The sequence below is a fragment of the Balaenoptera ricei genome, chromosome 19 (assembly GCF_028023285.1).
Source record: "Balaenoptera ricei isolate mBalRic1 chromosome 19, mBalRic1.hap2, whole genome shotgun sequence".
NCBI classification, from domain to species: Eukaryota; Metazoa; Chordata; class Mammalia; order Artiodactyla; family Balaenopteridae; genus Balaenoptera; species Balaenoptera ricei.
Window position 1 is genome coordinate 11,515,389 of NC_082657.1, and position 13,435 is coordinate 11,528,823.

The window sequence follows — 13,435 nt, forward strand, 5'->3', positions numbered from 1 at the left end:
GCCCGCGCACAACAACGAAGAGCCAACACAGCCAAAAATAAACAAATAAATTAATTAATTAAAAAAAAAAAACAAGTATGTGAAGGCTTTGGGATTAGATTTTCCCCCAGGGTAATATTTCCTTATAATCTGTTCAGAGAGTCAAAAATGGAAACTTCTTTGGGACCACGAGAGACGATTTTCTGGTCCCCATTAACTGCATAGCCCTTACAGTGTCCTGGTTTCCTTTAATGTATTTATTTTTATTAAATTTTTTTAATTAAAAAATTTTTAATTCAAATATTTATTTATTTTTATGTCCTGGTTTCAAGTGAGGCTCTGCGTTACTGGCTTTAAATCACAGAGGACAAATATTGTACCTCCTTCCTGCACGGTGATTAAAAGTCTGTGTATCTCTTTCCCAGATGGTGACTGAAAGTCCATCACCAGGTCCCGTGGATTTATTAGATAGGCACTGGGTGTTTTTGACCAGGATAAGATTTAGTGATCAGTCTTTAGTCTTTGAGGCACTTCATTATTTCTGACACCTGTGAATTTAACCTTCTTTCAGTCAGGCCCAGTTAGTGAGGGAAATGATATTCGTCCAAAATTCCTGTTTGTTTTAAAAAGGAGACTAGTCCGGGGCTTCCCTGGTGGCGCAGTGGTTGAGAGTCTGCCTGCCAATGCAGGGGACACGGGTTCGAGCCCTGGTCTGGAAAGATCCACATGCCGCGGAACAACTAGGTCCGTGAGCCACAACTACTGAGCCTGCGCGTCTGGAGCCTGTGCTCCGCAACAAGAGAGGCCGCGATAGTGAGAGGCCCGCGCATCGCGATGACGAGTGGCCCCCACTCGCCGCAACTAGAGAAAGCCCTCGCACAGAAACGAAGACCCAACACAGCGAAAAATAAATAATAAATAAATAATAAATAAAAATTAAAAAAAAAAAAAATGAGAGTAGTCCTTTTGAAAAATGCCAAGGATGTGTCGGATTCCGTACTTAGGACTGAGGCCAGGGCAAACGCAGTCCGTCCTGTCCTCCCCAATTACAGTCCCCCAGGGAAAATGGACAGTTTAATTGTAAGTAAAGAAAGGACGGACTGGAAAGACACGATCGGGACTCCTTATACTGGGGAGTCAGAGAATAGCTCCAGGAAGAAATAAAATCTCAGCTAAGTCAGGACAAGACAAATCTTTTATGACAAGGACCAAGCCCTCTATACCCTCTGGGACCCTCCTCCCACCCTCACCTCAAGTCCCACCACCGAGCCTTCAGCTGTCAATCAAGCCCCCAGGAAGGACAGTTGTGATGTGTATTTTCTTTTTTTAATTTTTTAACATCTTTATTAGTGTGATGTGTATTGATGTTCCATCAGGACCCCGAGGAAGGGAAGGGAAGACAAGAACATCCTGACTGATTAACCTGAGCACGCTGAGACCCTCCCATTTGATACATAGGTTTCTTTATAGGGGAAAAAAAAAAAGACCACACCTGCAGAGAAAGTGGTTTATCGACTGGATCCCCACACAGCGGGAAGATGGTGGAGATGCAGGGAAAGGATTTCACCTCTGTCACTCAGAGCATCACCTTCACGCTTGAGATCTCTTGATTTTCTTCACTGAGGTTTCAAAGGCTTGATTGCATCCAAGGCCACGGGTGGATGCACTGGACAGGAATTGAACACAGTCTTGGGGTCATTGTTAACGAGTCTATTTGTTTTTCCAGTCAGTCCCATAGAGGGCAGGGGTCTGTTTCTCCTTTGCTTTCTGCTCTTCCCATGTCGACTCCTGCCCTCTCATGCCTGCTCCAAAGACTGTGCTGTCCTCTCTCTGCCCCTCTCTCACCTTCTCTTGCCACTAATCCTTCCCAGATCCTCTTCCATTTCTCTTCCTGCAAACTCTCTTGCTTCTTCCCCCTCGGACTCTCGTCTCTCCATCTTTTGCCTTTTGCCTTCGTCGCTTCCTCTCTTTACGTCTTTTCTCCCCTCCCTCCTCTTCTTCCTCTCTGGGCCTCTGCCCCTCACTCTTCCTCCTGTACATTTCTACCTCATCTCGTCTCTCCACCTGCCTCATCCTTCCTTCTCACTGTGGCACCTGACCCCACCTCTTTATCCAGCTCTGTCTCTTCCCATCCTCCCTGGACGCTCTTACCTTTTTTTTGTTTTTTTAATATAATGGAGTATTTTGCATTTTTTTTAAAAAAGGAATTCCTTTATTTTTATTTTATTTATTTATTTTTGGCTGTGTTGGGTCTTCGTTTCTGTGCGAGGGCTTTCTCTAGTTGCAGCAAGCGGGGACCACTCTTCGCCACGGTGCGCGGGCCTCTCACTATCAAGGCCTCTCTTATTGCGGAGCACAGGATCCAGATGCGCAGGCTCAGTAGTTGTGGCGCACGGGCCTAGTTGCTCTGCAGCATGTGGGATCTTCCCAGACCAGGGCTTGAACCTGTGTCCCCTGCATTGGCAGGCAGATTCTCAACCATTGCGCCACCAGGGAAGCCCCGCTCTTACCTTTTTTATTGCTAGCAATACCTCCAAGCTCTATCCTGGTCAAAGTTTAGAGAGAGTGAGCACCAACGCCTCCAAAAAATACTCCCAGTTTTTGTGCAACTTTCGTATATTTTGCCTCGATAGATAAAGGGAAAGGTACGTTTGGCATGGTCTGAAAGATAGAAGAAATGGATGAAAACATTAATTGTGGGAGGGTTATTTTTAGTCTTATCAAGAGAAATGGACATGAATGGAACACACGGAGCTGGGTGAGGAGATGCCTGAGGCTTCCGTCTAGAAGACAGTTACGGACATTCCCCCTTCATCTGGGAAGCCACGTGCGCCTCACATGAGGATAAACTGCACACCTGCCTTTCCTAGTACAGTATTTCCATCTTCCTATATAATCCGCATTTAGAGCACAGCAACGGAATATGGAACCACGGATAGCACAATCAAAATACGTTTTCCCTCCATAGATGAATGGGAAAACACATCCATTACCTGAAAGAAGAAAGGCATTGTTCGCTTCTTCGGCTCTCAGGGTTTCATGATCTCTGCAGTAACTCTGACACAAGTCTCTGTTCAAGCTAGCCCATCATCCCCAAGGGCCTGCCCTGTACAGACCCCCTGCTAAGCATCAGGGATGTCAAGGTAAATATGGTGTGGTCCCTCCCTCAGGGACTAGGAAGGGTTCTTTAACTTTGGGCAGTTTCTACCTCAGCCTGTGGCACCAGCTCCGAAGCTCTGACCCTGGGTTCAGATTCCAGCCCCACCATCTACAGAATGCTCACCCTTGATGCTCTGTAGGGGTGCCACCTTGGGGAATGTGCACTCATGCCTCCTCCTGAGAGGGTGAAGTTACCTCATGCGTGTAAAGTACCTTTGGAGAATCACGGTCACAGTTACCACGCCGCACATGTTAGTTTGTTACATTTGATTGCTGTTTTGTTGTCATTCTCTTCCAATGTTGATTACCTGGGGTAACTGCGGTAGGAACAGTGGTGTTCTCAGACAGCTGCTGATCGGGAAGAAAAGCAGGAGCAGAGGAGATGGATACAGGGGGAGTGAGAACAAAGCAGGGGCACAACCAGAATACAAGCTGCAGTAGGACCTGCCCTGCATCTCTAACTTTTATTTTCTATTATATTTTGAAGTCATTGTTTATACCCTGAACAGATAGACTCAATGACTAGAGGGCTAAACAGAACAGATGAGTGGAGAACCTGACACGTTCTCATTGCTCTCCTACTGACACACGTGAATTCAACAATAAAGCTGAGACTCGGCTATAGCACACCGTTCACAGGACCTGCCCTGAGACCACACTGTCATTTCAAACAGTAAACTCTACATACATCAAAAACTCTTAATTTGAACAACGTAACCAACCCTGGGTGTAGGCTGCCCATGTCTGGGAGATTGGAACGGATATTTAACAATGAGGCAGGGGTCATGAGGGTTGTTAGTCAATAAGGCCTTTGGCTTTGGTGCCAAACTCACCTGGCTTTAAATTTCATAGAAGTTGCATGAAAATTAAATAAAATGTGAAGCCCTTGGGATATACTCAAGAAATGGCAAACGTTATTTGTCACCGCTATTATTATTATCATTATTTTTACACATCAATCCATGTCTGGGGCAGGCTGTTTCACACCAGTTCTAGCCCATCTCCCCTCTCTCACCTCCATTCACAGGGTCCAGTTGTAGAAATACAGACGCGCCAGCCCAAATCAGAAAGATCCCCAAACGCGGTGCCATGGCAGCTTGCTTTCCTGTGACTGACAAACGTCAGTCTGTTTCTTATATAGCTCATTACCCTGACACCCCTTCAAGCTGGTAAGGATCAACCTCGCCGGGATGGTGCTTGTGCATTCCTCAGCCTGAGAGCATGCAGTTCAAGTTTATCTCTCAGATGGAATGTACAGGACATTGGCTGGCAGTTTAATGTCTCCGAGCCTCAATAGTTTGAAATGCATTTGAAATGAGATCAAGGTCCCCTGGTTAGGGCTCTGCGCTTCCACTGCAGGGGGCATGGGTTCGATCCCTGGTTGAGGAAGTAAGATCCTGCAAACTGGGTGGCAGTGGCCAAATAAATAAATAATAAAGTAAGATGAGGCCAAAACGTTTGCAAGATTCTTGTCAGTTTCAGCCTCCTATGACAAGGCAAAGAGGAGAGGGAAAGATGAAAAGGACCATCTTCTCTCATGGGGTTTTCCCCAGCATCTGTCTCACCTGGTTTCCTGACTGCAGACTCAGCACCAGGCTCAAGGCCCAACCAGCTGGCCTGTTGGAGCCTCAGAGCAACCCCATAAGGCAGCCGTGCGGGTCTCCATGTGAAGGAGGAGGAAACCCAAGCTCAGAGAGCTCCTCAAGGCACAGGGTGAGTTAGGGCAGAGCCGGCTGTTGAAGCCACTCAGCCTAGTGGACCTTTTCAGAGAGGAAGATCCCCTGCCATGTTTCACACTCAACAATATTTATCTGCCCCACGTGGCTTCCCCACCCAATGCTTCCCTTGCTCTGAGCCTCCATTTCCTCACTTGCAAAATGCACATCACAATCCGTTCCTTACAGGGCAATGTGAGTTGTGTCTCTGAGGAGCTTTACGCTGGTGTGGGGACTCTTTACACAGTAGGTGCTCTGAGAACACCAGCTCACCATCGGTGCAAATCCATGGGTCCATTTATAAGTCTCCTCCCTTCTAGTTCTCTGATGAACACATCCTGGGTCTTGGAGAGCTATGCAGTAATGTTTTCCCTGAGGAGATAACCACCCATCATGCCTTCACTGAATGGGGTCCTTGAGGAATCTTTGGGTCTGTTGAGAGAATAGGCATTTCAAGGTTCTCACCATCTATCCCAGAACACTCCTTAAAATGAAGCCTTGATGGCTGCCTTTTAGGCCTGTATGAGTTTATTTTATTTTTATTAATTTTTAAAATTTTTATTTTATATTGGAGTATAGTTGATTTACAATGTTGTGTTAGTTTCAGGTGTACAGCAAAGTGATTCGGTTATACATATACATATAACCATTCTTTTTCAGATTCTTTTCCCTTACAGGTTATTACAGAATATTGAGTAAAGTTTCCTGGGCTATACAGTAGGTCTGTGTTGATTATCTATTTTATGTATAGAAGTGTGTATACGTTCATCCCAAACTCCTAATTTATCCCTTACCCCACCTTTCTAGGCCTGTGTGATTTTAAATTTTATGTGTTAACTTGACTGGGGTAAGGGATGCCACGAGAGCCAGTAAAACATTATTTCGGGGTTTGTCTCTGAGGATGTCTCCAGAAGATATTAGCATATGAGTCAGTAGACTGAGGAAGGAAGATGGCCCTCTCCAGTATGAATGGGCGTCGTTCAATCCCCTGAGGGTCTGCATAGAATAAAAAGGCAGAAGAAGGGTGAGTTCACTCTCTGCTTGAGCTGAGACATCCCTCTTCTCCTGCCCTTGGTCATCATTGGTCTTGGTGCTCCAGATTTCAAATTCAGAACAAGACTTACACCACTGGCTTTCCTGGTTCTCCAATTTGCGGATAGCAGATTGTGGGACTTCTCCACCTCCAATTCCTATAAAAATCTTTTCTTATATCTCTCTATATATCCTATTGTTTCTGGAGAACCCTGGCTAATACAGATTTTTGTGCTGAGAATGGTTCTAAATGAACAACATGTTAAGGATGAGTTTTCTGAATTGGTTCTGAGGTTCTTGGAACTGTCTCTCTGATCTGATTAGATTTAAAGACACGAATGAGGAATTCCTTGGCGGTCCAGTTGGGATTCCGCGCTTCCACTGCAGGGGGCACGGGTTCAATGCCTGGTCGGGGAACTAAGATCCCACAAGCCCTGCGGTGCGGGGAGAGGGGGCGTGGTGGTAAAAAAAAGACACCAATGACTTCCCAGTCATAAAAGATGAGCTCAGGAATTCAAACTTTTAGTCCAACTGCTGCCTAAATGACCTGAGTTTCTTGACCCTGATCTCCTATAGCTGCAGGGCTGAAATTGCTAAAAATCAAACATAGAACCCCATCCTGCCATTGGCTGATTTGGCAACTTGATCGCAATGCAAGTTGAACCCTCAGCTTCTCAGAGTGTCTACTGTTTTTTGTTTTGTTTTTGGCCTCGCCCCACGGCATTCGGGATCTTAATTCGCTGACCAGGGACCAAACCCAGGCCCTCTTCAGTGGGAGCGCAGAGTCTTAACCCCTGGACTGCCAGGAAAGTCCCTGTCTACTGTTAAATGAGGGCACTGATTGAGGAAGCTGGGATCCTGTAAGTTGGAATGGGGACCTGTGGGAAGACTCTGATGAAGGTGGAAGCATTGAGCCCCTAAGTTGTGATATGTCTTCTTTGCCATTGGATGAGGTTTTCCCACCCCCGGTGGAAGCTTCCCCCGCTCCAGTCCAGCAGAAGTGGCCTTCCAACCCCCAGTGGTGGTGACCTCCCAACACAGAGTGGTCCTTCCACCCACAGTGATGTAGGCCTTTCCACCTGGTCTGAAGGGATTAAGCCTGCATCGCCTGAGCACACAGCAACCCTGCAAGACGATGCTGATTCTCCTCAGGGCCCACTCCCACCACCCCTCTTTGCTTCTAGACCTATTGTTACTAGACTCAAGTCCCAGCAGGCCCCTGAAGGTGTGGGAAATGAGGAGGTGCACGGTACTCCAAAGGAACTCCTTGACTTTTATCATGTATTCAGATAGGAATCTGGGAAATGCGTGGGAATGGATACTAAGTGTGGCGGATAGTGGTGGAAGGAAGCTAAAGTTGGATCAGGTAAAATTTATTGGTACAGGCTCTCTACGCAGAGATTCTGCTTTTAATATTGCAGCTCAGGGAGTTAGAAAGGGCTCGGACAGTTTAGTTGGTTGATTGGCTGAAACATGGACCCAAAAATGGCCCATTGTGAACAAATTGGAAATGCCCTAGTTCCCTTGGTTTAATGCAGAGGAAGGAATTCAGAGGCTTAGGGAGACTGGACTGTTAGAGTGGATTTGTTATTTAAGACTGTCAATGAAAATAATCAGTAAACAATCTGCAATAGGAATAGAAAAGAGTTTTATTCGAGCCAAACTGAGGACTATAGCCCAGGAGACAGCCTCTCTCAGATAACTCTGAGGAACCTCTCTGGAGAAGCACAGTTTTCAGCACAGTTTTATATAGTGTCAGAAGAATATGAAACAAGTTAGGGGTACATTTCTTCAAGGTTTCAAGAAAAACCAGTCAGCACATACACAGCGAGTCAGTATGGTCTGGGCCCCTGGGAAGGGAGTCTTGTAGAAGGAGTATCAGCATTAGCGTCCCAGGAATGGAAGCATTTAATCTTTATTTTTAACATGGACAGTCTTTACTTCTGGTCGATGCACCCTTTTCTTTAATAATTAAAGCAGATGTACAATGTATGTTTGATAGGCCACAAACAGGCTGTTGCAGTTAGCGAAAAATTCAAGTTAACTCATGTGTAAGCCAGAAGGACTTCCCCAGCCCTCAATATGTGAACATTTCTTTGATCAAGACCCACTCACACCCACTTTGGGAAACAGAAACAGAGTCACAAACATAGAAAACAAACTTCTGGTTACCAAAGGGGAAAGGGGGTGGGGGAGGGATACATTAGGAGTTTGGGATTAGCAGATACAAATTACTATATATAAAATAGATGAACAACAAGGTCCCACTGCATAGCACAGGGAACGATATTCAATATCCTGTAATAAACCACGATGGAAAAGAATATGAAAAAGAATATATATATATATATATGAATCACTTTGCTGTGCATCAGAAACTAACACAACATTGTAAATCAATTACACTTCAATAAAATTAAAATATTAAAAAAATAAATTATTTGTCTTTCCTGATTATTTCTTTCTGGAGATATATTCTGACTCCTCAATATGAGGCTCTCTGGTCATGTCCTGCTAGTTTTTTCGCTCCCTACTTGCACTTAAATTGTCCATCTTCCCCAGGGGAATGTAATCTTTGGAAGGACAAGTTGGACCGGGCTCTTTGCCCTGGCATCAGTCCTGAGGGCAGAACCTGGCACATACTTGGCCCTCTGATGTTTTTCAAAAGGCATGTTGCCCTTTAAAAAACCCCAGCTATTCTAGAAAAGTAATATATAAGTTACTAGCTGGGCTTGAATGAGGCAAAATTAAATTCACAGGTGCCAACACAGGAATAGAAGTAATTTAAAATGTTCAAGTCATATTAAATGCATGACTATGACTCCAAATTGCATTTAGTATGGTTTGTATTAAAGGATGTAAAAAGTACACCCAAGACAGTTAAATCTCCTGTATTCCATATCCCACTATTTTCTGGTTGTACCAAAACCAAACAAACAAGCAAACAAAAAACAACTAGCAAATGATTGTACACTTTTAAAAAAACTACACTTAACAAATGAGATGAAGTAGGATTGCTTTCTTTTTTTGGCTGCGTTGGGTCTTTGTTGCTGCGTGCGGGCTTTTCTCTGGTTGCAGCGGGTGGGAGCTACCGGTGCGCGGGCTTCTCATTGCCGTGGCTTCTCTTGTTGCAGAGCTCGGGCTCTAGGCGCGCGGGCTTCAGTAGTTGTGGCTTACGGGTTTATTTGCTCCGTGGCATGTGGGATCTTCCCGGACCCGGGCTCGAACCCATGTCTCCCGCATTGGCAGGCGGATTCTTAACCACTGCGCCACCAGGGAATCCCGGGATTTCTCTTTCTTAAAAATGTTTCTAGAGCTACTAAAAACTTGCATTTACAAAGGAGTTGAAAAAAGTATTCCTCTGGACTGTACAAGAAGGGAAACAGGGACCACTGATAAGGCATGGTATATGATATTAATCAGACTTCTTTTTCTCCTTCTTCATCAGAGCCTGGATTCTCCTTGTTTTTAGTTTCTCCACTTTCTGCAGGTAAATCTTTAGTTTCTTGGTTAGGTACTTCAGCCTGTTTTCTCTCTGTTCCCCTTTTCCCTTTTGTTTGCACTTTTTTTTTTTTCCTGGCACCTTTTTGACTTCCTTTCCACTTTTGCAGCAGCAGGTTTAGCAGACCAGCCCTCCCATCTCCTCCTGGGCTCCTCCTTCATAGTCTTGGACATCATGGCTGTGGGGAGGGTGGGTGCCCCGTGCCTACCTGAAGGGCACGCTGAGATCCTTCCCAAGATGGGCTGCCTGGCCCCTGTGCTCCTCCCACCACCCAAGCTGCTGGGACCCTTGGCCAAGTAGGGTGGTGGGAGGGTGGTGGGAGGACCAGATGGAACTGGATTGGACCTGTTATTGATTTTTTCTTCTTTTCTATTGTATTTTATTTTTTTGCTTTGCTGAGCAGCTTCTGGGATCTTAGTTCCCTGACCAGGGATCGAACTCATGCCCCCTGCAGCGGAAGTGCAGAGTCCTAACCACTCACCACCAGGGAAGTCCCTGTTATTGATTTTTAATATAATTCCATCGTGGTATGAGAACATAATTTCTATGACCTGAGTCCTGCCAAATTTACTGTGACTAAATTTTTGGTCCAGAATATGGCCTATCTTGATAAATGTTCCATGTATACTTGAAAAGAATTTGTATTCTGCTCTTGTAGAGTGCAATGTCCTACACGTATCAATTATGTCACATTGCTTGATAGTGTTATCCAGTTCTATTATATACTTGCTGATCTTCTCTCTGCTTGTTCTATCAGTTACCGAGAGCAGAGAATTGAAATCCTGAACTATAATTGAGGATTTATGTTTCACTCTGCAATTCCTTCAGTTTTTGTTTCAGAGATTTGAAATTCTATTATCGAGAGCATCCAAGTTTAATAGTTGTATCCTCTTGATGAACTGACTTGTTGTTCATATGAGATGATCTTTATCCTTGATAGTGTTCTTTGATGTGAATTACGCTTTGTCTTATATTAAAATAGCCATTCTAACTTTCTTTGAACTAATAGCATGGACATGGTGAGTTTTACCTTGTTTGGTGCTGGATATCTTTTGCCTACCTATACATATTATTGAGTTTTGTTATCAAATTCAGTTTAGCTTTTTGGAAACAGTTGGATCCTTTTGGTCTTGCCTTTATGTTTTGTTAGGCAGGTCTGGAACAGTGGTCATCTGGGGCTAATTATTGCCACTACCGAGGCAAGACCTTCCTGTGTCCAGCGCCCCGTAAGTTATGAATATTTCCATTCTGGCTGATGGGAACAGTCATTATTCCCTGCCTGATGTGAGGGCCAAGCCTGACCTCTAATCCTTTCAGATTGTTTTTACCCCAGTCCTGGTAGTTTCCTCACCCATATGTGATGGTCAACACTCTTCTGCAGATCTCCAAAGTTCTCTCTCTGTGCTGCCCTCCTCTCGCTGGTGTTCTGGCCTGTGAACTCAAGCTGCCTTGATTTCCTCAGACTCTGAGATCTGGATTATCCTTGGCTCACACAGGGTGCCAGGCTCCACCTGAGTTCTCTTCCCCTGTACTATGGACTGGAAATTCTCTCAAGATAAAAAGCTGGTGTCATCACAGGGTTTGCCTTGATTCCTTTCCCATCTCTCAGGAATTACTGCCCTTTGTTGCTTAATGTCAGGTGTCTTGAAAACAATGTATTTTGTCTAGTTTTTGTTTGTTTCATGTAGGAGGATAAATTTAGTCCCTGTTACTCCATTTGGAGCAGAAGTGGAAGTGTATCATTTTATTTTTAACCTACCTGTATCATTGTATTTGCAGTGATTATCTTGTAGACACCATATAGTTGGTTCATGTTTTTATTTTTTTATTTTTATTTTTTAAAAATATTATTTATTTATGTATTTTGGCTGCTCCGGGTCTTAGTTGTGGCACTCAGGATCTTTAGTTATGGCATGTAGATTTCTCAGTTGTGGCATGCGGCCTCCTTAGTTGCCCGACCAGGGATTGACCCCGGGCCCCCTGCATTGGGAACGCAGAGTCTTACCCACAGGACCACCAGGGAAGTCCCTATTTTTAATCTCTTCTGATGATTAGTCTTTAACAATTTAATAATTGGTCTTCCATGGTGTTTTTAGGGGTTGTTCTAGGGAGTATAATACTCATACTTAACTCTTCACTATCTACTTATAATCAATATTTTGCCACTTCAAGTGAAATGTAGAAACTTTATGATCGTATAGATTCCTTTACCCTCTTCCTTTATGTTATAGTTGTTAATGGGAGAGGCATTTAATTGAGATTTCACGGTTGGTACAGTATTTCAGTGGCATTGTGACAACAAGGAGGGAGACAGAAAGAAAAAGTCATTAGAGGCAAGAAGGTTAAGGGTGGAGACCCAGTTACTGGGTAGTAAGAGAAAGGATGGAGAGGAGGCAGTGACAAGGGTGAAGTTATCAACTGAGGACGGGACTTTTTACAGGGACTGGTTGATGCTAACAACAAGGAAGGGTACCATGTGATAGAGTCTGATTCTGAAGGCATAAAATCAAAGCAGTTGGGAGTAATATTGGACTAGGACCAGAGACTCAGCTTCCTCGTGCTAAAAACACACATTGAAGGCTTCCCTGGTGACGCAGTGGTTAAGAATCCTCCTGCCAATGCAGGGGACACAGGTTCGAACCCTGGTCCAGGAAGATCCTACATGCCGCAGAGCAACTAAGCCCGTGCACCACAACTACTGAGCCTGTGCTCTAGAGCCCACGAGCCACAACTACTGAGCCTGCGAGCCACAACTACTGAAGCCTGCATGCCTAGAGCCCGTGCTCCGCAACAAGAGAAGCCACCGCAATGAGAAGCCCACGCACCGCAATGAAGAGTAGCCCCCGCTCGCCGCAACTAGAGAAAGCCTGCACACAATGAAGACCCAATGCTGCCAAAAATAAATAAAAATAAAAATAAATAAATTTATTTTTTAAAAACCACACATATTGAGATTTTGATTTTGGCTTAGGATGTGGGAGAACATGGAAGACCTTAACTTCTGCAATAACACCAAGAAATATCTGGACATTATAAAATGTCACACATTGGAAAATTAAAGAGAAATGGAAAGGGAATTCCCTCGCGGTCCAGTGGTTAGGACTCTGCACTTCCACTGTAGGGGGCACGAGTTCGATCCCTGGTCAGGGAACAAAGATCCTACAAGCCTCAGGGTGTGGCAAAATGAACAAACAAACAAACAAACCCCCCCAAAACAGAGAAATGGAAATGGATACAAGAGAGCCCCTCTGGTTACCATAGAAGGGAGCCCTTCATAGGTGACTGGCAAGCCATGGCAGCTTCCTGAGGCAAATCCTGGGTCAGGGAGTTGGGAGGTGGAGGAGGATGTCTGTCAAAGACAGAGAGATTTTACTGTGTCCGCCAGAAGCCAGTTGATTTACTGGTGACAGCAGGAACAGATGGGATGGTTTGGAGTCTGGCAGGCCACCAAACACAAAATGAGTTTTCTCAGTATAATAATTCTCTCCTCCACCTCTACTCCAATTTTATCAAGAAAAGGTAATTTAAGGTAATACTGAAAAACAGAAAAAGTGTTATCAGTTTGTGCTTTTTTTTTTACAGCTTCATTGAGGTATAATTGACATATAGTACACTGCACATATTTAAAGGGTACAATTTGATGATTTTTGACATATGTGACCACCCCAGAAACCTCACCATTACCACAGTCAAGATAATGAATGTATCCATCACTCCAAAAGTTTCTTTGTTCTCCTTTGTAATCTATTCCCCCCTCCTTCTCCATTCTAGATAACCACAGATCTGCTTTCTGTCACTATAGATTTAACTTTCATTCTCTGAAGTTTAATATAAGTGCAGTCATACAGTATGGACTCCTTTTTGTCTAGCTTCTTTCATTCAGGATAATTATTTTAAGATTCATCCACGTGGCTGTATGCATCAATAGTTCATTCCTTTTTTTTTTTTTTAATTATTATTATTTATTTATTATTTATTTTTGGCTCTGTTGGGTCTTTGTTTCTGTGCGAGGGCTTTCTCTAGTCGTGGCAAGCGGGGGCCACTCTTC

At 44.3% G+C, this 13,435-nt stretch overlaps 2 protein-coding genes and 1 pseudogene across 7 annotated transcripts in view; 2 read left to right on the top strand and 1 right to left on the bottom strand.

Moving 5' to 3' along the window:
* Positions 1-13,435, top strand: part of LOC132353967 (carcinoembryonic antigen-related cell adhesion molecule 1-like) — a 902,477-nt pseudogene that overhangs the window by 836,498 nt on the left and 52,544 nt on the right.
* Positions 1-13,435, top strand: part of LYPD3 (LY6/PLAUR domain containing 3) — a 106,539-nt gene that overhangs the window by 56,365 nt on the left and 36,739 nt on the right. The window lies entirely within an intron of this gene.
* On the bottom strand, positions 2,501-4,229 carry LOC132353847 (seminal plasma protein PDC-109-like). The gene is made up of 3 exons (XM_059905346.1): positions 4,154-4,229; positions 2,841-2,972; positions 2,501-2,640 (listed from the first exon to the last, which is right to left on the bottom strand). Exons 1-3 carry the CDS (start codon positions 4,227-4,229, stop codon positions 2,501-2,503), a joined length of 348 nt encoding a protein of 115 aa, XP_059761329.1.

What these genes read in the sequence shown, in the direction of transcription:
- LOC132353847 (XM_059905346.1), bottom strand. Translation starts at nt 4,229, where the DNA reads ATGGCACCGCGTTTGGGGATCTTTCTGATTTGGGCTGGCGCGTCTGTA. An exon ending in ACTGGACCCTGTGAATGGAG is followed by an intron (nt 2,973 to 4,153) that starts GTGAGAGAGGGG and finishes TTCTTCTTTCAG; the next exon opens with GTAATGGATGTGTTTTCCCA. An exon ending in GAAATACTGTACTAGGAAAG is followed by an intron (nt 2,641 to 2,840) that starts GCAGGTGTGCAG and finishes TCTATCTTTCAG; the next exon opens with ACCATGCCAAACGTACCTTT.